Source organism: Centruroides sculpturatus, unplaced genomic scaffold, assembly GCF_000671375.1.
Source record: "Centruroides sculpturatus isolate CEXI.00-Female unplaced genomic scaffold, Cexi_2.0 scaffold997, whole genome shotgun sequence".
Lineage (NCBI taxonomy): Eukaryota > Metazoa > Arthropoda > Arachnida > Scorpiones > Buthidae > Centruroides > Centruroides sculpturatus.
In genome coordinates this window covers 88,372-112,862 of record NW_019385146.1, presented here as the reverse complement: position 1 = coordinate 112,862, position 24,491 = coordinate 88,372, and the positions used below count along the sequence as shown (strand labels likewise).

At 39.5% G+C, this 24,491-nt stretch overlaps 2 protein-coding genes across 2 annotated transcripts; one reads left to right on the top strand and one right to left on the bottom strand.

The window, feature by feature from the left end:
* Positions 1–122: 122 nt before the first annotated feature.
* LOC111635417 lies at positions 123–7,016 on the bottom strand. Its single transcript, XM_023380377.1, has 6 exons — positions 6,834–7,016; positions 6,666–6,756; positions 2,533–2,630; positions 1,465–1,569; positions 1,017–1,064; positions 123–925 (listed from the first exon to the last, which is right to left on the bottom strand). Exons 1-6 carry the CDS (start codon positions 6,909–6,911, stop codon positions 821–823), a joined length of 525 nt encoding a protein of 174 aa, XP_023236145.1. The 5' UTR covers positions 6,912–7,016; the 3' UTR covers positions 123–820.
* Positions 7,017–19,030: 12,014 nt separating this feature from the next.
* Positions 19,031–22,979, top strand: LOC111635428. Its single transcript, XM_023380387.1, has 6 exons — positions 19,031–19,190; positions 19,539–19,629; positions 21,192–21,292; positions 21,389–21,493; positions 22,697–22,744; positions 22,812–22,979. Exons 1-6 carry the CDS (start codon positions 19,113–19,115, stop codon positions 22,908–22,910), a joined length of 522 nt encoding a protein of 173 aa, XP_023236155.1. The 5' UTR covers positions 19,031–19,112; the 3' UTR covers positions 22,911–22,979.
* The last annotated feature ends 1,512 nt before the right edge of the window (positions 22,980–24,491 follow it).

Sequence of the window (24,491 nt, the reverse complement as noted above, 5' to 3'; positions counted from 1 at the left end):
GGGCGTTCCAGGATGCGGGAGCGAATAAAGAACAGTTTTAAATAATATTTATTAAGCGCTTTCTCGGAATAAAAAATATAAAAGGCAAAAGATTAGTACGGGATATTTAACAACGGATAGAATTAAAACACAATTATTCGTTTTATTCCGTAATTACATGGAATTTTTCCAAAATAAAGGTCATAAATATATAAATAAAAATAATGTAGATAAAAGTCTAATTTCTATACATAATTGGGCGCGGACCTACCACGTCCGACGCCGGTAATTATACGATACGACTTTAATCGTTAATAGGAAAGACGAACTTAAAACGAAATCGGACGAAAACGGAAGGTCCGCCGTAACCCAATTTCGTAATTCCTTCCTTTCGGCTTTACCATCGTATATTAAAGCCACCGTTTAATAACTGGAAAACGAGTAAAATATTGTTATTTAATTTTAAAAATTCTTTTTAAATTTAAAAACCTTTACAAAAATAAAAATTTGTTTATTCCTGGTAATATTATAAAAATACGCCGCGACGGCTCTTAAAATCGTTAAGAATTCATCGTTTTTCGCGTATTTACGTTACGTTTTCGCCATCTTTTCGCAAATATTAGTTATACACCGAATAAACGGTAAAATTACCGACTTTTAACGGGTATTCTACCATTTTCTACCAGAAAATTTGTAAAAATAGTACATTTTTCGTCGAATTTCTCTAAAAATTTCGATTATTATAAAAAAAAAGGATTAAAATTGAATGTACTTTTTCGAACAACGGACGTTTCCCGACGATCGGAAGCGTGTATTTTAAGACAGAAAGCGTCGGAAAGAATTACAAAGGGCCGCTGATGTTTTTAATTTTGTGAAATCTCGCTCTCGACTCCTCTTCTTCTTGCAATAATTTATATTGAGAATACACGCATCGGAAACAATAGAGCTAAAGATAAAAAAGTGCATTTTTAGAATTAAAAAGTAATCGTGGTTAAATAAATTCGAACGTCGACGGGATACGAATTCCAATTACTTACGTTCAAACAGAAGGACAACAAGAAGAAGAAAGCCTGTATCAGCTGCATCTGGAAATACACGCGAAAAGTTTCGGAATTTAGGTAAACGTCGGGCTTAGAATTCGTTACGTTTTCCGAAAATTCTTAGCATAAATCCCTTAATTGTTTTCCTTTTTCGTCAGATCCCGCCGGACCCTGGTGGGGTTGGGGAAGTTCGGCCGCAAACCGGCTTCTTCCTACTCCCCGTTTAATACGTCGACGCGAAATTCCGCGTATTTTAGGAAAACGTAACCGGAATTACGTTCGTCTTCGACCTCCGACTTTTCGCCCGTTTCGCGGATCGGAGGGTGAGGAAACGTCTGTATATTTTATCTCCTTACTTACAAAACTAAATGGGTGGCGTATAATTAAATGCTCTCGGAGAGAATCTAATAAACGTTAAACGTCCGGTGGGCATTTACGGACTTACCGGATTTCTGATGGCGGCAATGATGGCAAAAATTACGTAAATGACGTGCATGACCAATACGAAAATGATCCAGACCATCCAAGGTATCAACAGGAAGCGATTATCCTGAAACGGGATAAATGCGTTTAATTATAAATACTATTTTTTTGGCGGAGGCGGAGGCTAATCTATATCTATACTAATATTATAAAGAGGTAATGTTTGTAAGTATGTAAGTTCGTATGCAGCGGGTAATCTCGAAACTACTCGTCCGATTTCAAAAATTCTTTCACCAATATTTACAATGGAACTTTGGGGGTGGACGTAAGCTGTATATTATTCCGTTAAACATTCGTATAAATTAAAGTATATAATCTAGGTTAAGGCTTTTACGTCCAACGGATGGCGCTACGAATCCGACGCCCTAAGTTTGCTTTTCTGCCAGGCATTACGCTTTTCTGTGAAAATGAACTAAAGCGGATCATCTTCTATCTGTCTATATAAATAAAAATGTAATGTTCGTTTGTTCCTACCGATTCCTTTGAAATAAAGACACAACGCCGCATTCGAATACGCGCGTGTTTTTGTATAATATACGTGTCGAAATCCCCCCGGGGGGATGGACGGTGATTAAGGCTTACCGTGAAGAACTTGGCTTCTATTATACTATTTCAGATGCGTTTTTTTTTTGCGTTTATGATTGCGTTTTATATAATAGGGTACGTCGAGAAAATGTACGCTAATGGATTTTTCGAAAAATCCCCCCCGGGGGAAGTGTTATACATTTATAATAGATACAGTACATTTTGAGACGCAACAACGCGTGGCGGAGTCCGCTAGTCCGTAATAATTAAAGAAGAAAAAGATCGTTTTACTTTAATCTTTCGTACAAAACCGTAATTCGAGTATTCGAGTAGTAAAAACACCGCGGCGACGGCGGACAAGCCCATCCCCGCCGTCCGCCGGTTTAACTAACTGGCGAAATAGCGCGCGGGTGTCTTCCCGGCAACAGCCTCTTTCCGTAGGTAAACTTAATAACGACGGGAAATTAGGAATATTTGGACGGAAGAATTAGCGAGGATTACTTACTTTCTTGACTCCGACCAGTAACAATAGACTGATCAAGAACAACAATATCGCCATGGACAGGTGAATGATGGAGGAAATCCTCATCACGTCGTATACGGCTGAAACGGGTAAATACGTCTCTTAGTCGGATAAAAATAAAAGTTATATTACGGAGAAGGAAATAATCCGACATTTTTTAATTACTTTTATTAGCATTTAATTCCCGGGCACGAGCCATTAACTACGTTAACGCGCAATTTTCGAACGGCGGTCGTCGTCCTTCCGGAGACGAAATCCAGACCGGAAGCGGCGCCGCTGGCATTGGAAACTTTCGTCCCACCGCGTACAACCGCCGAGTAGGTATACAATCGACCTTTACGATAATTTAAATTAAAACGTCATTAAAGATGGCGGCCAGGCAATAAGTAAATTCGAATTCTTCTTATTACTATTTCCCGTTTTCTATTCGTATTACGCGACCGTCTGGTGACTAGACTTAAACCCGAGGTGACGAAGCGTATAAAACTATAAAAACATGTTTTTTAAAAACAATTAACCAACGTCATTTATTTAACCGTATTTGACTTAAATATTCCGAGTGGTAAACGGACGGATCGTCGGTAATTCGTTTACGAACGAAACGGGCAAATGTAAACGGATCGATTACCGCCTCTCGAGTAACAATTTAAACGGTTTTACGTAACGCCATTGCCTCCTCGACTATAATTTTCTCTTTGTTCCGGCCAGAGAAGGTGGGAGGCGACGGCGATTAACCTTGAGCGGCTACTCCCAATCTCTTCTATTAAAGACCCGGCTTTTTTACCGATATTTCTCTACTTTCTAATTAGGAAGTAAGAAGTGGCCCGGGTCTTCCGCGCCGCGCCTGGTCCGTAAAGTTGCCAATCGGTCGTATCCTTCGTCTAAAACACCCGACTTTGGCGTCGTATTTTTAAGAATATAAATACGCGGAAGCGAAGAATTCTCGTGGTTATAAAGTCTTATGGCTTATAATTGTATCGATAGAATCGTATAAATACGTATTAACGCGTCGAGTGTTACGTATCCGTTCGGAGGGCCCCGCATTTCAGATTTAAATATAATTAACAAATATTAATTTAAATATACGTTTTTCGATATTTCCAATCGACTTTGCCGTAAATTTCCGAGAAATAATTATTTCCTTCCCTCGACGAATTACTTTTTACCGAAATTTATTACTCCGGATTAACGTTATTCGTTTTTAACAATTCCCAACTTAAAGTATTAATTAATTAATTGGACGATTTTCTTTACTAGTTAATTACTCGGATTACGTTTATTAACGCAATTATTTAATTCGGTTTAATTTTATACGAAATCGGATCCGTCAGAGCGCTTCGACCGGATTTTTTCCTCGGAACGTCCGTTGGCTTCCTCCGACTTCGTTTACTTTTCCTTCGAATTCTCTCTTCGGCTCGTATTTATAAGCGGAAAAAACCCGGAAAACCCATCGATGGGGTGTTTATATTTTGTCATTTCTCGAGAGGAAAGGTTATTTAAAGAATGGTGGCGCGGAGTTTCGCTATTCTTATCTTTGTCCCCGTAATGACTAAGAAAATGCGATTAGATCGTTCGGGAACTGCTCTAATTTAGCTTTACCGGTTTAATAATAAACAGATTGGACGGGTAGACGTATAAAGGTTACGCGCGTAAATGTCGATGACATCACGCGCGTGGGACTAACGACAAAAAATTGGGTATGGATAAGAGGTATCGGACCCACACGCGCAACGTCGCCCACCTCCCGGATAATTTACGAAGAAACCGGCCTGGTTTTCCTTCTTAGTAATTCTTCCTTCGTCCGTACGTCCGCAGAATGCGGAACGGGGTCCGAGCGGTCCGACCACTACGGGTTAACCGACGCTACCCGTCACCGCACCAAGTTATATCGAAACGACAATAATCTAGGGAATAAAAAGTAATTAACTTGTTAAGTTATAGAGAAGGAATTCGGCGTAATTACGAAATTTTTCACCGCCGTAACGCCATCCGCTTCAAATTCGGTGGGATTTTAATCGTACTTAAACGCGCTTCGTCTTCCTTTCTAGCGTAAATAAAAGAAGTCGTCGTCATTCGCGCAACGACTTCCGTTTAATACCGTTAAAAACGGGTCGTTGCGGTGTAAGAGACGTAGGTGTAAAGCCTTTCTTTACTTTATAAATTAGAAATCGAAACCCTTTTAAACTTATAATCTACGTCGAGGTAGCGACGAAAAGCGAAAACGACCAAAATACACCGGACAGAAAGAAGGTCGGGGATATTCCGGGACCGGACGACGCTTCTCTCGTAAAGCGTATTATTTTAAAACATGGAATTTTAAAGGGACGAATATTAAAAACGTCGTCAAACGCGCGATATACAAAGTTCTAGTCGATTTGTTTACGTCGGTGAATAATTTATTTATAACTGGTTGGAGCGAATCCAAGAACAACCGAAGGATCTCCGTCATCGATTAATTACAATCTGGCGGCGGTTCCTTTGATATTTTTGCATTTTCTAAGTGCGGGAAGTACGCGTATCGAATGTAATAACCAAGGTTAAGAAGAGTTACGGAACGGTGTAGCGTTTCGAGAACGGGCCGGTGAATGAAGTACAGTTTAAACGCGCGCTAGTGTTACGACGACGTTTGGCCGGGGGCGAACCGGGATCGAGGTCGAGACGGGAGCGTACGGAGAGTTAAATAGAAGGTAGAGGTAGAAGAATATCGGAAAGATTGTAAAACTCGACACTTACAATAGAGGTTAATAAGTGAAGAGGGATCAAGGTCTGTACGCGGTTACGTTGGAAAACAAATGCCGACGGCGGTACCGCACTTTTGGACGCCTTACAATTATCATTATTTTCCTACGTAACTCGTTTGTTGGCCACCTTATATTCCTTCCGACTGTAACACGGGATGTAAATTATATTTTCCGTATCTTCGTCTTATCCTAAACATCCGTAACGCGTAAACGTTACGTAATTATTACTGTTTAAACCATCACTTATAGAATATATAAATATTTATGGAGTAATTACGTCGGAATTTGTTTCTCGATAAATTCTCGCGGAGATTCCCGGAAGGAGCGTAAATACCTCCTTTGTAGCCTCCGCGTTCGAACGACTAACCGGAAACGCGGCGGCATCGAATCGGTTAATTTAAATAAAACAAAATTACCGCGCGTAGGATGGTCAAATGTTATTTTATATTGAAACAGTATCTAATTTATCGATCTCCGACAGTTACAAAATGCGAATTCTTCGTCCAACTTTTTAAAACGTAACTAAATAAAGGTTGGCGTATTTGTTTGTTTTTGTACACCGAACGTTCCCAATCGCTTAAAAACGTTGTAAATATACAAAAATGAGTTTATATATTTTTAGAACGTATCCAAAAATTGCCGCTACGCCTTTAAAACCGTATAAAGTGTAAACAAACACGGCGGAATACACCCCTGTACTTTTAAATAACCGGGATACATAAGGTGGAAACCGGCGGATTTCGAGTTTGATACCTTCAAAAGTTGTAAATACGAGAAAAGGGGGGTAGTTGGGTGGGTTTGGAGAGCGAATACTTCGTGGCATAAGTGGATATAATGTTTGTCCCACTTACAAATATTGGGTTACATTCCCGAATACCCAAAGTACCTTTTATTCTCCTACAAATTAGGTTTCATTAATTATAAATTCTCTAAACTTAACGCGTTTAAAATTAGGTTACGACCGGTACGAGTCAATGAAAAAGACTTTTGGAACGTTTGGCGACCTCCAAAAAACACTCCGAAGTTACGTAATTTCTGCGTTAGGGAGATGCTATAATTAAATTCTTACACGGATATTTTTTACCGGGGACGTCGGTCATAAAAACAAGTAGTTACGACGATAAATTAAAAAATAAGCCGTCAAAAATAGCCGCGTCGTAAGTCTTCTTTTTTTAGAAAGCGCCACTTAGAAATAATATAAGATTATTTTAAGAAGACGAATGCGCCGGGCCACCCCTTTTACCAATATTAATAAGCGCGTTCTAGGGATGACGTAAACGGCGGAAGGTATTTTGCATACATTAGGCAGTTTACGTAAGGAGCGTTATATAATCGGTAAACAGGAAGAGTTTTAAATAAGTAAAATCCGCTCACCTTCCCCTTCGACTAGATAATATTCGTGGCTCTTGAAGGGTTCCATAGCCAAGTAAACTGCGGATCCTACGATTATTATCACGGATGCCGTCTAGAAACGAAATAGATAAACTAAAAATACGTCTTTATTCCGGTATAAAATCCGTATATTCCATTACGGTGACTTACCAAGGTATAAATTCCGCAGCAGTAGGACCCCCTTTTGGTATCCTTGAAGCAGCAACACGTCTCCGTGCGAAACGGCATCTTCGATTATCGTTTAATTAGTCCCGAGGAAAGGAGAAGCGGCGAGATTCTCGTGGCGAAGTCGACCGTCTTTCTGAAATAGCCCGACCCCGGCGTCGTACGTCACGTGAACGTGGCGTAATTGGTGGAAAGTTGCGGTGTAGCGTTCGAGCGCTTCTCTTACGTAATTCCCAGTTCTCTTCGTAATAACTCCGGCCGGATTTTTCGCTTATATTCCGCGACATTGCCAACATTTTACGGACTTTTAAATACGGCGAATCTGGAAATTATACAATTATTACGGCTCGAAACGTCGTTAATCGCCGACTACATCGATTCCAATTTATTTGTTATATTAGCATTTTTTAACCGTGATTAATTTAATTCGTCGACTTTCGGAGTAATTATAAACCGTTAAAAAAGCCAATAAATTAAGCGTAAACGAAGGAGGAAACCGTCCTTCCGTAATCTGTTCAAAAGCTAGTTAAAGTCAAAACCTTTCCAGACGTTAGGCGCGTAACTGGGAAATGCCATTGATTTATTGCGCGGGCGAAAGACGATATCTTCGTAACTCGATAGGCGGAGTAACAATGGAAACTTACGTTCTCGTTGCTTCGTGGGTAAATCCGCGCCAGACCGCCGAGGAACTCGGAAATATTATCGGCAACTTCTTCCTTCGAAGGAGACATTAATAAGAAGCGCGCTTAATATTCTATAAGCGTTACAAGGACGCCGAAATCGGCGCGTTATAAGCTCTAAACTCGGAGAAATTTAATAGTAAACCGACAATAAATATACCTTCCCGCGGGCCATTTATACCGAGTTTTTGGGTAATTATAACAAAATGTTTAATCGATAAAACTATTTCTTAAATATATAATATAGATATTTCGAGTATGGCGGTTCTCGAAACAAAAATAAAGATTAAGCGGTTCCCCCTCTCACCCTCGGCGGAGCCGCACTTAAGGACGAGTTTAAAAGTTATTCTTTCGAATTAAGCCACTGGATTGTGGAATAAAATATAATTTTCCGTAGAAGGACGGGGAAAACGAACGTCTATAAAAAAGGGCACTAAACGCAGACGCATTAATTTCGTGAGTTAAACGAAAGCGGCGAGTTTCCTATTCCGATCACGCGGAGAACAAAGGACGAGTTTATTTTGCGTTAAGACAAATATGGCGAAATTCGATCGCCGCGGTTTGAGGAGGAGGCACCATCTGGATTCTCTCCAAAGGGTACTTTACTCGCGCACTAATAGACGACCCGACGTCCGAACCGCAAAAAGAACCCCTCCACTCCGACATTCCCGCCTTTAACTTAAGCGGTAATGTAGAAAAAAAGGCGAAAGTTCAAAAATGTAAACCTTTTTGCCATTCCTCCACTTAAATTTACACCCGTTTACTCGTTTATAAAGAAAAATTCGGCGATTTTACTTCCTCGCGCCGCGAAACAAATGTCGAATTTCGCCAAGGAGGAATCGTAATATAATTTGCCTTTTTTGTCTAACAGTTGACGTAATTTTTATTTCGGGGGTGGGAGATTTACCGGTCGCGTTACGACGAAATAATCTGGGTCGAGGACGAATACTTTTTCTCCCTTCCGTTACTCGTCCGACCGCCGCGTCACCGCCGTCACGTGGTCCGACGTCTCCGACCATTACTTCCTACCTACCCACCGCCAAGGTCTTAGATTATCAGGTTGCCTCATAGAGAAGAAACGCTTCTCATTGGTTGCTTATTTGACGTCACTCGTAGTCGAAAACGAAACATCTTACTATGTCCTTATGGTAGAAACGTTACCGATCAGAGGCTCGTAGCTTTAATTACACGCTAATATTTTATTAATTACGATACTTACTTAATTAAATAAAAATAAAAATTGATTATAAATAAGAAAAATCCGGAATATTGAGCAAATCTTCGTAATTTTTACGTGTAAAGTTGAAGTTAAAATGAGTTTTTCTACTTTGTAAATGAAATCTATTTTATCTATTTTATGATTTTATAACAACAATAGTTTCTTAAAACGATTAATTTTGGTAAATCCTACGTAGGTGATTTATATATAAGTAAATTAATTTAATTTCTATCGTCAAACTGTTATATATTTTTTTTTGAACTAAAAATAATATTGGTCTATTTTTCAATTTTTAATACTCGTGTACCGAAAACGATATTATTGATATTAATATATACAAATTAAGTTTCAAAAGAACAATTTTTTATGTTATAAACACATTTTTGATGTCAATATGTACAAATTAAATGCTACATAAAAACAATTAATTAAATCAGGTACAAACTTTTTTTAATTTTCTATTGTTATTACAATTTACTTTTCTTTTCACAGCGAAACGATCATGTTTAATTAAATTATTCAAAAATTTCAATCTAATCCATACACGTTGCTTTACGTATGTGTATATAATGTCTTCTGGCAAGTTAATTGTCTGTTTAATTAATGATGTAATAGATGAAACCGTTTTACATTTCAAATGCAGTTTAACAGTTTTTGTAAAAATTGATTCCATTTTTTTAACTAAATTAAAGAAATCTTCTGATGGTTGTGACAGTCCACCAAAAGATAAATCCTGAACAAGGGACATCATTGTATAACTATGTTCATTTTTATTTTGGTGACTGACACTTCCTAAATTTGGATATTTTTTTTTTATTTTCTTGCAATCCACCCTGCTAAATATTGTAATCCATCATTTTTTAATTCATCTAATTCATCATTTTTTAATTCTACATTTTCCTGAGATATATCACATAAATCATCATCATTTACATTGCATGAATTTTCAGATATTCCTTGTTCTTTAGAACTAGACATATCTGAAACTTCTTGCAGTAAATCTGCCTCTTCAAACATTTCATTTATTAAATAATTTTCAGCTATCTGATCTTCTGTGTTTAATTTATTTTGCAATATTCCTGGTGATTTGCCTAAAATTATCATTCTTACTCTATATATTACTTCAAGTGGACTAGGATGATCATTTAAACCACCTCTAGTTCGAATCTGTGAAAATAGATTTTCTAAAGAATCCTGATTTACTTTACATGTTAAGATATAATGGTATTTAGGAAATTTTGAACTAAGGTCGAAAAATAAATCTTTAATAGATTTAATAGATATAAGCATTCCTTTTTGAAATGTTTGAAGTGATTTTTTAGATACACATCTCATACTTTCAATTATTCTGTAAGTATTATCAAGTATATTATTTTGTTCTGTTATGTTAATGCCATAAGCACATTTGGAGGGATAATCAATTTTGTAATGAAAATTGGGTGTTGAACTATTCATAACATCAAACCATGCATTAATTGATGATATAAATTCAGAAGCTGCTAAGGCATTTTCAGTTTTAATATATCTTTTAATAGCAACAGCTGTAGAATTAGAAAATAATTCACAAGCTAACCTAACATTTTGTCGTTGAAATTTCTGACATGTAATATGCTCTTCTTTTAATTTATGGCAAACTTTTATTTCATTGGAATCTATTTGAAGTAACTGTTGTAATGAGTCTTTGTTTATTAATGTATGATCTGAAGTTAGAAAACCTGTATCTAAAAACCAATTTCTAATGAGTTTTAACAAATGAGGTGCATCTGGAAAATAGTATATATTATTTCCATTAGATGGATGTATAAATTTAGTATTGAATATATTTATCCCTAATTCCTTCCATAATCCTATATTTTGTCCACCGCAGTCACTAACAACAGCAACAACAGTATATCCTGCATCAAAAAGTTTTGAAATAACAGTAAATAAAAGTTGTTTTTTCATTTTAACATCAAAATCCATGTAAACTGGTTGTTTCCATGATGCAAATAGTCCTCTTGCCATCATTACTAAAACTTGATTATTGGGTCCAATAACTTTATCCCTCACTTTATCATATTCATATATATGCTTTACCTGAAATATCAGTAAAATGTTAAAACAGAAAATTAAAATAATTATTGAATTATGTGGTTTTATCAATATGAGTACAGTATATACAGTATTTACCTTCATCTCATCAAACTGAAGAACTGTAAGTTTTTCTTCTTCTGAAAGTTCAAAGCCTTTAATTTTCATGATGTTTATAACATCATTTAATATGCCTTGACAAAGATTTATTTTTGAAGCCCATCGTTGAAGTGTCGAAACTGCAGGTAACGGGATATTCATTTGATTTCTTAAGTATAAATATGATCTTATGCTTAAATATCTCAAAGTAAATGCCAAATTCATATCTTCTTTCTTCCATTTAATTTTCTTTTTTCTCTCCAGCAGATTATATATTTGTGTTTCTGTAAAGGTACCTTTCAATATTGATATAACAAAATCTTTTTTATTTTTTTCATTTATTTTTTTCAATTTTTCATGTTCTTTTTGAAGGATGACAGTTTTACTTTTCCAAAATTTCAGATCTCTTTGGATTGCTTGCATTCTTATCTCAATATGTTTAATCTTCATATTTAAAATAGAATTTTCATGTTTTAATTTAAAATTAAGATCTTCTAAAGTTTTACAATTGTTACATTTGTTAAAAGATTCTTCTCCTTTATCCTGTTTATTTACATCTAAAAGTTTTTCTATCAGGTTTTTTCTATTTCTTTTTAATACACTATTCTTTCTTTCATTTGACTGCTTAATATTTTTATTTTCTATGTTTCCTAAATTTACTGTTGGTAGTGAAGCTTTCTTTAGTTTAGGTCTTGCCAATAAACCTAATAATTCAGCTTTTAAATTTCTTTCAAAATCATTTTCTGTGAAATGATCAGAGCAAACATGACAAGAATCAGGATTAAATTTGTCTTTTCTTTTACAGTTATGGATCCATTTTCTTCTTATTATTGGATCTTTAGGAAATCTAAAATAACTGACTTTCCTGTCTAATGACTTTTGTTTTACAATGGCTGTTATCACAATTTGCAACAGCACATGTTGCTCCTGGCATCTAAAAATAATAATAATAAAATTTAGGTATTTGCGTAAATATGCATATTTTAAAAAGTTATATTAATTAATAATAAACAATATTCTTTTACATCGCAGGTTATCTTAAGTGTTACCATCCTGTTACCGGCCAGCTTATTATTTGTAGTCGTCATTTCACTGAGCAGATACTATTTTTATACATGCAGAAAACTATTCTTAGTATTTTAAAGTATTTTATTAATAAATATATTTTATCCGTAACCATATTCTGTAATTTCTACAGAACGAAGAGTAAAGACTACAACAGAATATCAAACTGTTCTAGGAACACTTTTGTTACTTCCGAACAATTTTTATCGATATAATTATCAACATAATTATGTTTAATAATAGCAATAAGTATAGATATATTTACCTTCGAAGATTATGAGTCTAAAAACGCTCGACAAATTAAAAAAAAAATAGTTAAATTCCAAAATTTCCTTCCCTCGCTTACAGTAGTGAAGCAGTCGCTAGACCTTGGGCTCGACTACGGATGACGTATATCCGGAATCTGGCAGGAAGTGGCTAAATCGGCTGTATGAGGCAACCTTATAAATCTAAGACCTTGACCCACCGCGGGATTCGTACTGGCGTATTACGATCTTTCCGTCGCGCTAACATTAATACAAATCGCGTATTAATTTCCCTACGGGCGGGCGTAAACCCGCCGCAAAGAATATTTACGTAAGCGCAAAATAAAAGCCCCAAGTTACGTAGAGTCGGACGGGAACGGCCGGTAGCCTACGTAACTTTTTAATAGTAAAATTAGTAATAAATGTCCCGAAGTCCGGCGCATGGATATTAAACCGAACGACGGCCGTAATTAATCCGGCTATTATTTTGCTATCGTCGATAATTAGATATTAAGTAATCCGGTATAAGAGGTAGACGTTAAGCGCCATCTCTTATCTAAATCAATAATTATAATAATAGTAGAATTAACGTTATAAGTACTCGCCGGTTACCGGACCGGAACTTTCATCCACGGTTTTAACGTCCGGACTTTTATTAAATACGGGAGACGGTATTTTGGACCTCTTCCAAAACCTTCATTCGGTGGGCCCGTACGAGAATAAAGGGAAATTTGCGGGAAGGCGAAACCGGAGGGGGCGCCATACGCCGATGTTTTTTCTCGGCCGCTCTATAAATAAAGGGAAACAGAAATTAGTAACTAATACGTTCTTTACCTACGTTACTAATTATACGAATTGCCGTTCGGAAGCCGATGACGTCGGCCGACGCCGAGCCGTTCCCGTATAAAATGTTATACCGTAATTAAAACCGAGTTACCAGGACGGTTACGCTTTTAAACGATTTACCCGGCCCGACCCAAATTGTCGTATTTTATTTTTTAGGAAAAAACGGTGGAAAACAAATTTTAATATAACTTAGAAAACACCTCTTATCGGTGACGTTACCGGGGGGAACGGCCCGGCCCCGTCAGTTACGTCGCTACGTGCGTTTACGCGGCCGCGAAATTCTACGTCGGGTGGGTTTCCGGGAGGGGAGGACGGTAGAGACGGAGCCGTCCCCTACAACGCGGTGGAAGTTTAATTAAAAAAATCTACCGTAACTTTTCCCACCGTTACGGGACTTTACCTAAAATATAACTTTTATATTGTAAATATTCCGTCTTCTTGTGTGGTTAACGCTTGCCCGCGTGGCTCGAAGTCGACTGATTGTACGGACTTATCACGCGTCGTATACTTTTCTTCTCCCACTCCGTTAGATAAGTTCGCGCAATTTGCCAATTTTGGGCTACCTTATCCGTATATATATTAAAAACACCGCAGGCGAATGACGTAAATTTGAAAATTTAAATTTTGAAAAAAAAAAAACGCTTTTTAAAATCATTTTTATTTTCGATCAATCCGATTATAATTTTAATTTTTAGTTTTAGTTATTTTATTATTTTTAAATTTAATTATCATTTTTAGTTTAATTCATTCTTTATTCGATAAAACTCGCTCCTATCCGCAATGTTAAGCTTTTTGCTGTTTTATAATAATTAAAATAAGAAATTTATTATAACAAAATTTCGTAACAGATGGCGGCACGCGCAATTCTTTTATTTAACAGCCCAGCGAATTACCCACCTCCGGTCGCCGGATTTTTTATAATTATTTTTAACAATTGATAATAATAAATAAATAAATAGAATACGTGGCGCCATCCGTAACCAGACTTGGTTGTAAACGCTTTTATATTATTATTATTATTATTATTTAGCAAAGGGTTTAATTTCCAGGGTGGTGGAGAGGAGTTTTATAAAAGCCGTAAATAGTAGCAACGAGTAAAATCTTTATTAAGTCCGACCCCCGGCGAGATACGACGTCGAGACGGCGACCGGCCATTTTTTAAGGCGGACCAAATCCGGATCGAGAAAAGTTATTTTTACTTCCGACAGATGGTGCCACCGTACGTAAGTTAGGATATACAGGTACAGTACATCTCCACTTACGTCGTTTCCAGTTACGTCGTTCCCAATTATACGTCGTTTGTCAAAAAAGTATATGGAAAAATAAAAATCGAGTTTAAGTCATTTTATTCGACTTTACAATATCGAAGTCAATAAAATACAGAACCGGGAATGGTAATTTATGGTTTAGCCTAGTGACGAATAAATTCGACTTACGTCGCCTGTCCCGGAACCGATTACCGACGTAAGGCGCGGTATACCCGTACTATAGTTTATTATACCACTTTGATTTTTCTATAAATGTGGTCATTTTACGTACCGGAACCGCTAATTATCGTTTTACGGAGTAGACGACGGCGCCGCTTGTAACGAAAGGCGGGCCAATCGCGGCATTAATAGAAAAAATAATAATTATACGAGGCATTAAAACGTCCGAAACCACGGTTGGAAGGGCGAAAGTGGGACGAAAAATTACAAGAAAACGTCGGTCTCCCGTAGAGAGACGCCTGCACTTACGGCCGGTAAAAAACGACGGGCGTTAGAAGGGTCCGGGGTGGAGTCTGAAGTACGAAACTTTTAAATACCAATTAATAAACAAACTTATATTAACCACCGTCCGAGTTTAATTTCGCCCGTCGTCCCGAAGAGTTTCCGACCGTCCCGCGCCGATTTAACTCGGCCGTCGTCTAATTACGCGGAGAGTTTATTCCTAAAAACCCAAATTTGTCTTTTACTTTTCGAAACAACAACTGGGGGGGAGCGTCCCCTCCCCGTGGGTACTCCACCCCGCGTCTACCGTTCTAACGAAATCCGCATATATTTACCCGTTCGGATCGTCTAGCGTAACTCGAAACGCTAAAACGCCGGCGAGGAGGAATATTTTAGGCGGAAACGACCGATTCTACCCGGGGAAGACGTTTATATTAGTAAAATGTCGACGATTTACCGATTTCGTCGGTCGTCTCGAGTATATTCGAGTAACGTATACGGGAGGAAAGAGACTTTGCCCGGTCGGCCGACCCGAATGTGGAAATTTAGCGGGCGACGGGGAACGGAGGACGAATTAGGCGGCGTACGGTTCCGGTTAGCGTAACGGGACGAGAATATAAAGTAAATTATAATTTTATCGAGTAGGAGATAAAGGCGTTTTTCCATTTGGAATATTAAAAACTGTATCCTTGGCCGGAGATAAGTAATTGGACCAAGTTACGCGCTCGAGGACAAAGATCGAAATCGTTTTCGACCGCCATTTAAAAATAAACGCCGGATACGCGGAATTTATCGATTGTAATATAATATCGCAAACTCCCGACCGACCTACTGTACTTCGTCGCCGTCGTTTGCCGTTCTAACTCGTAAGGAAGCGCGGGCCACCTTTCTAAAGGCCGGGTTTCCGGGAATACGCCCACCTCCCCCATTTAAGTGTTAGAAAGGCCGAGAAAATTCGAAAAACCTGGCGCGACCGGGCCGGGCGCCGTCGGAAAGCGTTCCGGCGACGGAAATACCGAATTTCTTGATCAGGCGATGGCGTGGCCGGTGAGGTCGACCCGGTTCCCTTTCGCCCGGCTACGTAACTGGGGTTACGCGCCGGAGGACGAATCGTCCGAAAGCCCGAGAGGGACGGCGCGAAGAGGCGCGGCGTATTTGGAGGAGAAATCGAGATAAATACGGTTTCGTAACTTACTTCGGCCAGCGCGGGCGTAAACGAATCGTCGATAATTACGATTAATATTTATCCATACGATTAAATACGCGAAAAGAGGGCGGCGTGGCCGACACCCATTGGCCATTAATATAGCCTACGTACCGTACTTTAAATATTTATAAATCGATTATCGGTAGAGAAAGAATACGCTCGAACCCGGATATAGAGTCTTTTTAAATAGCGCTAGTCCGACGGATACCGGCTCGCCCCTCTTCCCCTCCGCGCTAAATACACGACTAAGCTTTAAATGCCTACGAATTACCGATGGCCGAACAAATTAGCCGTAAAGCAAACGCGTGGTGGAGTTTACTTTGTGGCTAATCAATACGCGGAGCGGATCCGTCGTATTGTATTTTGCCAACATTTTACGCCACTCGGCCATACCGAATTGCGCGAGAAAGGGTTAAGACGCGGTTCTCCGTCTTCCGACGGAAATTAAACTGGCAAAACCGAATTAACAATTTAATGTCGGGTAATCGTATTTCATTCGGGATTAAACCTCGTCGCAACGTGCCCCGTGCCGGAGAGAGAGAAAGGAATGGCCTAGATGGGTGTTTCTTAACGGGGGGACCGCGGCCCCCGGGGTCCGTAAGATGTTTGCCGCCAAATTATCCGAAATTTCCTTCGGAATATAATAAAAAAAATTGATGTATAACCGAATATCGTATGGAAAAGCGAAAAAAAAATAAAGTTTTCGTATTTAGGTTTTTTTTATTTATTTTTTATTTCTTCCTACATACAACTTTGTTAGTAGTCTACAGAAGAAATGAATGCAAATACGCTAATTACACCGCGGTATTTACTTCTTTTATTCCAAAGTAATTCTAAGAAACTATTAACGCTTGGAATTTTAAAAATAAAGCGATAATAATAAAATCAATTTATTATATATAATTTAACGAATGTAAATTATTATTAAAAAATGGGGGGTGACAAAAAATTACGAAATATTTGGTGGGCCGCGAGTATAAAAAGGTGAAGAACCGCTGGCCTACATCTTCTTTTTTCCGACGACGGAGGGACCCGTCTGGCCGTAACAAAAGTCTCTTAGGGAATAAACAACTCTTCCGGATTTTCACGGAAGACTATCCGTGAAAATCCGGAAGAGTTAAAACCACCCGCGACTATCGTTCGGCACCCGTTCCCGCCCGCATTTAATACGAAACGACCCGGTCGGTCCCCCGTAAGGCGCGGAATATACGTTAGCGACGATACGGGTGCGCCCCGTCGCGCTAAGGTAGAATATATTCCGCATCCTATCGCATTCTTTACGTTGTACCGTACCGTACCGCACGGTACGTCGTAATTCGCCTACCGCCCAGTATCTACGGAATAAAAAGACCGATGGCTGGCTTAATAGGCGCGTAGAGGGGGTAGGCCGATAGGTAAAATTTTCCGGCGCGATTGTTTCGAAGATTGGCGTGATAGAACGAATTACCATCCTACATCATTTTCAAAGAATTTCACCGGGAAATTTATGCCTCGGCGGCTTAAAATTATCTATAAATTTATACGAGAGGAAATAGAGGGACGGTTACGAAATGGCTACGGACGTCGGAATTCGATTGGGTTCCCTAAAGTTTACGAAAGGCGATTATAATGGCTTTTAGACAACGTTTTCCTTTAATATTCCCGCCGCCGTAAGACGTTAGGCAATTGTATTAAGTCGTCACTCGTCGTCGATAATAATTTTCGTGGTTTTTCTTCCGCCGAAACCGGACGATCGCGCCGCGGGGTCGAAAGTCCCGTAACTTAATTTCGTAAATAAAGGAATTCCGCGTCGACTCCGCTGGTTTAAATACTTAGAAACGGGCGGAAGTTCTCCCGATATACCGGCTTCCGTATTATTTAATCGTAATTGTAAACGGCTAAGAAAAATTTTAATATATTTTAAAATTAAAAATCTCTTTCGTTGGCTTACGTACGAATAATTGTTTAAAACGTAGTTTCCACCAGCTTCGGTCTCGCTCGGTTGCCGACGGTTTTACCCAATTTTATACGGCAAATTTATTTTTGTTTTTACTATTAAAATTCCGCCGGTAAACGCCTGGTTAATTCGATTTCGGCTTATCCCTTCCGAAAATCCGTCCGTATTTAATTAACGTTATCCTGGCGCCATTCGTCGGCTTTCGCCCAGGGCTTATCTAAGTCATTTCTACTCTCCGCGCAAACTTCCATCGTTGCCGTAAGGCGCGGATTTGGCGCCGTCGTACGTTATAAGTAATCGGCCGTCGGCGATACTCTATTTATCGGAGACCGGAGGTCTCCTAGCGTTATAGGGAGAGAAGCCCAATTACCGAGTTTATTCGAATTTCGCCAATTACCGACGATAAATTAATAACGCGACTTTTGTCGTCCATATCGAAGGAACTTAAAAGCTACGTCGATTAATATTAATATTTTTTAAACGGAGAACGTTAAGACCCGGTCGAACGCGCTGGCTTAATTTCACCAGAAGGAATATTTTCGTGCAAAAACCGGTTTTTCTTCCATAACTATAATTTCGGAATTCTTATTGTAATAATATTATTATTATTAAATGGCTTCTATCGCCTTATTACAAAGAACGGCGGAAGCCGACCGGAATTTCGCCAAAAATAACCATCGGGCGAAATAAAAGCGACGGCGATAAAGACAAACGAACAAATAAACGCCGCCAGACGAGCGACGAAGAAGACGGCCACCGCCGTTCGGCCGATATTTAAATGGAGTACGGAAATTAATTCGAGACTCGTCTCCGGCCCGAAAAACTCTTAAGTCGGTCGTTGGTTACGCGACCTAAATATGTAAATAACGCGCGAAAGGGGAAGGGGGAGCGAATACGGTAAACTAAATTACGATCCGTCGTCCCTCGGATAAATCCTTATAAAGTAAAGTTACGCGTCCGGGGACGAACGCGTAAGAAGGTCCGATTCCCGGCGGGAAAGATCCGAGAGCGCCTAACCCGGCTTTCCCGGTAGGTGTAACCATCCGGTAAAAGTTGTCGGTCGAGATACCGGCGAGTCGTCTGGAGTTGGCGTAACGCGTCAGGTGACTCCGTCACGAGTTACACGGGAGAAATAGGTAGAGGCGGTAGAGATCTGGACTTCTTCTGGTCGGCCACACGTCCGCAGTTATGTGTTTCAGGATTAATCGCTTCTGTTGCTTCAAGAACACTAAAAACGGATCGCTGGCCTGCGCATTCTACACGGGGGTAGTATGCTTTATATATATTATCTTACGCGGTGTTGTAGACGGTAGCGACCCGAGTAATGGCCAACCTACTTAAACCGTAGGCGCTAATTGCCCCGATTCGTTATTTATCGATCGGGATAGCCAGTTTACTTGGAAACTAAAGCCGCGCGCCGCTGGGACGGCGCCCGGCGTTAGTTTTAACGTAATTCTCCGTGGGAAAAAGGTAGCGGACGTTAATTAAAGTCGGTTAATAGTATAACTGGTATTTTAAATTAAACGTATTTTCTAACTCGGTAAAGCTTGGGATTTTACCTATTTAAAACGGGTGGTGCGGATGCGGGAGTGACGTATATCCGTTCTGTCGTAGATCGTATCGTTAGGAGGGATAATCACCAACTCCGTCGTTCTGGCCTTATTTGACAGATACAAACAGAAGCTCTACGACTTCAACAAAGGCAGTAAGTACAAATATCGTCGATTTTACGCAATTTATTTATTCTCGTCGAATCGAATATTTAATGGCCGAACCGGTTTTCGTCTTTTTGGCAATTAATTATAATATTTATTTCCCGGCAGAAACGAGTACGCGTTTTTTTCTTTTATCGGTTTCGCGTTATCGCCAACGGCCGCCAATGTAGTTGCGTGCGTAAAGTATTTACGCGAAGTTAGCGAATTTTTTCTCGCTATAAATGTCCCGCTTACTTTTATAATCCTCGCCTGGTTTTAATAAGTAGGGTAGACTTAAAATATGGCGCGTGGGGCTTACGGGCCGACGCGTAAGGACGGAGAGTTACGACTGTGCGTAATTCTCCATCCGTCGCCGTCGTTTATACCATTCGTCGACGGGCATTAAGGGCGTTCGACACCGGCTAGGATAATGGCTAAAAGTTCGTTTTTATTTACGTCTGGAATAAATTTATAATTTTTTTCGGGACGTGTTTATTTGCGTAAAAGTAAATACGTCCCGAAAAATTATACGCTTAATACGTTAATTAGGCGTAAATTATTTTTAGCCACGTGTTCGTTTGGTTCGTCCGTCGACGGCCGAGAAATATCTGGAAATTGCCTAGACCGAAGACGGTTACGACCGATTATATTTGTTTAATGCGTAAGAAACTGCCCCTTTCCGTCGATTAAAGAACGAACGAATGGATTTTTAATTTAAAATCGAACGTTTCGCCCGTCGAACGGAAGAAAAAATGACTATAAACGTTTTACCAGGATATTAATGAATTAAGGAGAGTTAAGTTGGCATTTAATAATTTAAAATTTCTATTCTCCGGATTGCATCTGGGATGTCGGGAGACGGTTCGCGTGCCGTATCGTATATCGTTTACTTATTCGGCGGGATCCGGAAAGAGAAGGAACGGCCAAAGAACAAATCGTTAGCGAAATATTCGAAAGATACGTTTAATTAAAATGCGGAGGGCGACGTAACACCGCCGGCATCCCCTCGCCGTATATTTTATTACGCCCGACGGGTGACGGTCCCTAAATCCGTTAAATTACTTTCGAATCGTCGACCTTCCGTTAATAAAAACTTTAAATTACTACCGGTATGTGGCGGGAAGTCAGTCTCTTTCCTTTTACGCGCCCTCGAAAGCCACCGGTAACGTCTTTTCTCCCGTAGTTCGCCCGTTTAAATATTAAACTAAAGCTCGATAACGTATTTAAATTCCAAAAACGTATTTAAAAACCGAGTGGTCGCTACGGCAATAACGATTTAACATTCTTTCTGCGTTTATTAATTACTGTACTTTTTTCTCTCGTTTTTCCAAACTTTCCTCCCGATTACGGTCTATCGAACCAAGTAATTACTTTAAGTACTTCGTAAGTTTCCTTTCCATAAAATCTCCGGATGTTTCTTTCGCTTTTCTCCTTCTTTAAACGTAAAAAAAGCCACCTTTAAACGCGTTAATCCGGCACCCGGGGCCGGATTAACTTACTCGCGCGATATGTAAATTATTAGAAATAAAATTAAATATTTGCGTAGTGTAAAAACCTTTCGTTTCTGTTTCAGAAATAGATCAGGCTTCCATCCAATTATATTTTCGGTTATCTTTATCGTCGGCCGTGGTCTTGTTCCTGGTCAGTACACTTTTATACGTAGGCATTAAAAAGGTAAAGAGCGTGGGAATCTTCTACCTTCCCGTAGCCAATTTGGCCGCGGAAAATTACGCGTAAATAATTACTAATAAAGTTACGAAATATTTTCAGGAGAGGCGCCGGCTGACCGTCCCCTGGATGGTGTGGATGGCCGTCCTAATCGCCGTTCAACTCTGCTCGGTTTTCTTTTTATTCCTCATCATTAAAGCTAATCCCGTAAGTTTTCCGGGCTTTTTTTAAAATAATAGACGGCCGGATAATCGAGGCGATAAAAGAACGGGAAAAGAAGGCTCTCTAAAGGAGGCGTTAACTCTTTCTCCCGGCGAATAAGAGAATTTCCACCACTGCCGGTGGGAGTATTTTTAGAACTTTTAAAACAGAAAAAATTAATAAAGGATAGTAATTACCCCGTAACTACCGGACGAAAGAAAGAAGATAAATACTGGGACGTCTTCTAACAGTGCGTTCCTACTTCGAATAACGGTCGAATCCGGGATTTTATTAACGATAAACCCCGACAATAGGATCCTTTCTTTAGAAAGATACAGAAATATATTATTATTTTCGATTCGGTAAACTACGGCCGTCTTTACCCGTTTCTACCGTTGTTTTTGCCACGCGCGTGACAATGGCGCCGGCAGTTTTCATTCCATGTTAAACGAATTTCCCGTCAAAACGGTTTAATTTCGACCCGAAACAGATTAGAATCGAACACTTTTATAAATATTTAGAGACATTTCGACACTATTTATTTATATAAATACTAGATTGGGTAATCGGTGTGATAGCTAAACGACTACTTACCACTCGAATGCCCGGTTTTGCGGTTCAATTTATAATTATTAATAAGTACCGTGGGATTTTATAACTTTGCATAATTTAATGTTTAAAATATGGAAATGTTTTCGGACGAAGTTGGCGAGGTTTAATATTCTTTCCGTCGTCAATTCCGCGGCCACCGCGTAACGTAATTACGCAATCGTTACTTTGGGTTGGAGAAATTATGGTGGAAGAAGTCAAAGTTCGTTTATTTCTCATATATATTTTTAGTTTCTTTCGCAGTTTTTCTCCTTTTTTAATTATCCGTCGCACGTTTACTCGGTGTTTCCGGTGTCCGATTATCCGGTAAATCTCTCCTAAGCCGGTTCCGCCGTAGCTTATGGGCTCGATAGCCGACGGCCGAGTCTCTTTCGTCCTCGAACACCGCGCTTAGGTATTTGTAGACCCGTACGAGTATCTCGTTCGGACTTTACGGCGGGGGATTTCGCCTACGACGCCATATCGATGGGTAGGAAGCGAGAATCGTCCCGACACTATTAAGCGCGCAAATATCGTCTCGACCGTAACAAATACGTTATCTTTAAAAGAATTTATATAGTGTGGAGTACGTTCTAAAGTATTATTTATTATTATTTTTAGATAATTCTTCTCCAGTGCTTCGTTATCGTTTTATTCTCCGCGGTAAACGTAAGTAAAACAAAAATTTTAAGGAAGAAAACCGCCTTCCGGTAAAACGAATTTCTTGTGTTTACAGATTTATTGTTTCGCCTGCGTGTATTCTCAATACAAGACCTTACAAGAAATTCCGTGTTCTAAGGAAACGCAAATACTTCGAAGTCCCCGCACCGCCTAGTCTTCTCCCTTCCTTTTAATCGGTTTTCGTGTAATTTATTTATTAAAAGCCAAAGTTATTTTTGTATAATGCCTACTCGGGAGGAAGTTAGCTAATTCGGACCCGCCTTTTCGGCGTTTCTTTCGTACAGAAAAGTATAACGCGGGGATAAGAACGACGGAGCGCTGTACGGACCGTACGGTACGGGTAGTTTCTAGTCGCGTGTTTATCGTCGGCAAAAATCATTTATCGAAAACTAATAGTGTAAAGAAACACCGAACTATCGACACGGTTTCCGAACGAAGGTCTTTCTAATATCGGACGGCTTGCAAAAACCGACGGAATTAAATCGACATTCCGAGAAAATTGCTCGAAAGGTAAAGAAAACGGTAAAAACGGAAGAAACTTAAACGTTATTAAGTAGAATGGGACGTCGGAAAATAAATGGCGCCGCCGCCATATACGTACGCGAATGACATCGCGGCCGAGGTAAGTTACGCTACTTACGGGGGGCGGCCGAGCCAATCGTAACGAAACGGACGGACTAAAAGTAGCCTAAATCGTTTCGATTTAGTTATATCCGTTAAGGGTGACGAATTCTGGCTGTAATAGAAAGCGCGTTTATCGGCTGGCGTTTTTACGCGACGAATAAATCGCGACTAATTTAGTTAAACGGAGGAGCGATCTACGAAATAACCGGACACCCGGACTAGATTTTAATTTTAACCGCGGTCCAGCCAAAATTATTATCGAATAATCCGTGTCCAAAACTAGAAAAAAATAATAAATAAAACGACGCTGTAATTGTCGTATCGCTTCGTCGGGAACGTCGCGACGCTTCGAACACCGTACTGTACGTACTGTACTGTACCTCAAATACACGGACGTACAGAACTTTGGTCGATCCGGCGGGTGACTCCGGGCCGTCGAGAGTAGCCCGGCGTTTGGCGGGCCGCTGTCTATCGGTGGAAAAAGTACTAAAGACGAACTTCGCTCTCCGCGGAGGAGGCGTCGGGGTGGGCAAGTAATTACGCATCGGATTAACCGTTTTCTGCGCAAAAAAATTAAAACCACGCTTATTACTTAACGAAGAGCGAGCGTTTTAATTAAACAAATAGCGTCGGCGGTAGCGGTAAAATGGCGAAAACTCGGCCGGAAGTTTTAAATTTATCCGCCGATAAAAACCCGGATTTAAATAACGTAACGGTCGCGCTATTCGGAAAGAAATGGAGAGAATCGGGAGCCGAGACGACGAGAACAAAGATAGATTTTTCGGAAAAAAACCGGCTTAAAACGATAAGTAGGTCTGTAAAAATGACGCTTTTAGTTTTTCCTCTCGCTGTTTTTATCTTACACCCGACGTAACTAATAAATAATATATAATTATAGAAAGGAAATTCGTTTAAAAATCAGATACGGTATTAAGATGGAGAAATTATTAGGCCGCAAAGACTAGTTAACGATTAATTAATAAAAAAACAACGCCGTCCGTAATGGGTATGTTTAACTAGGATTTTGACCAGAACTCGCGCGCTTTTAGACTTAAATTTGACTTTGTAAATAGGAAATACCTAGCCTAACCGCGAGAAGCGCTAAGTGTAC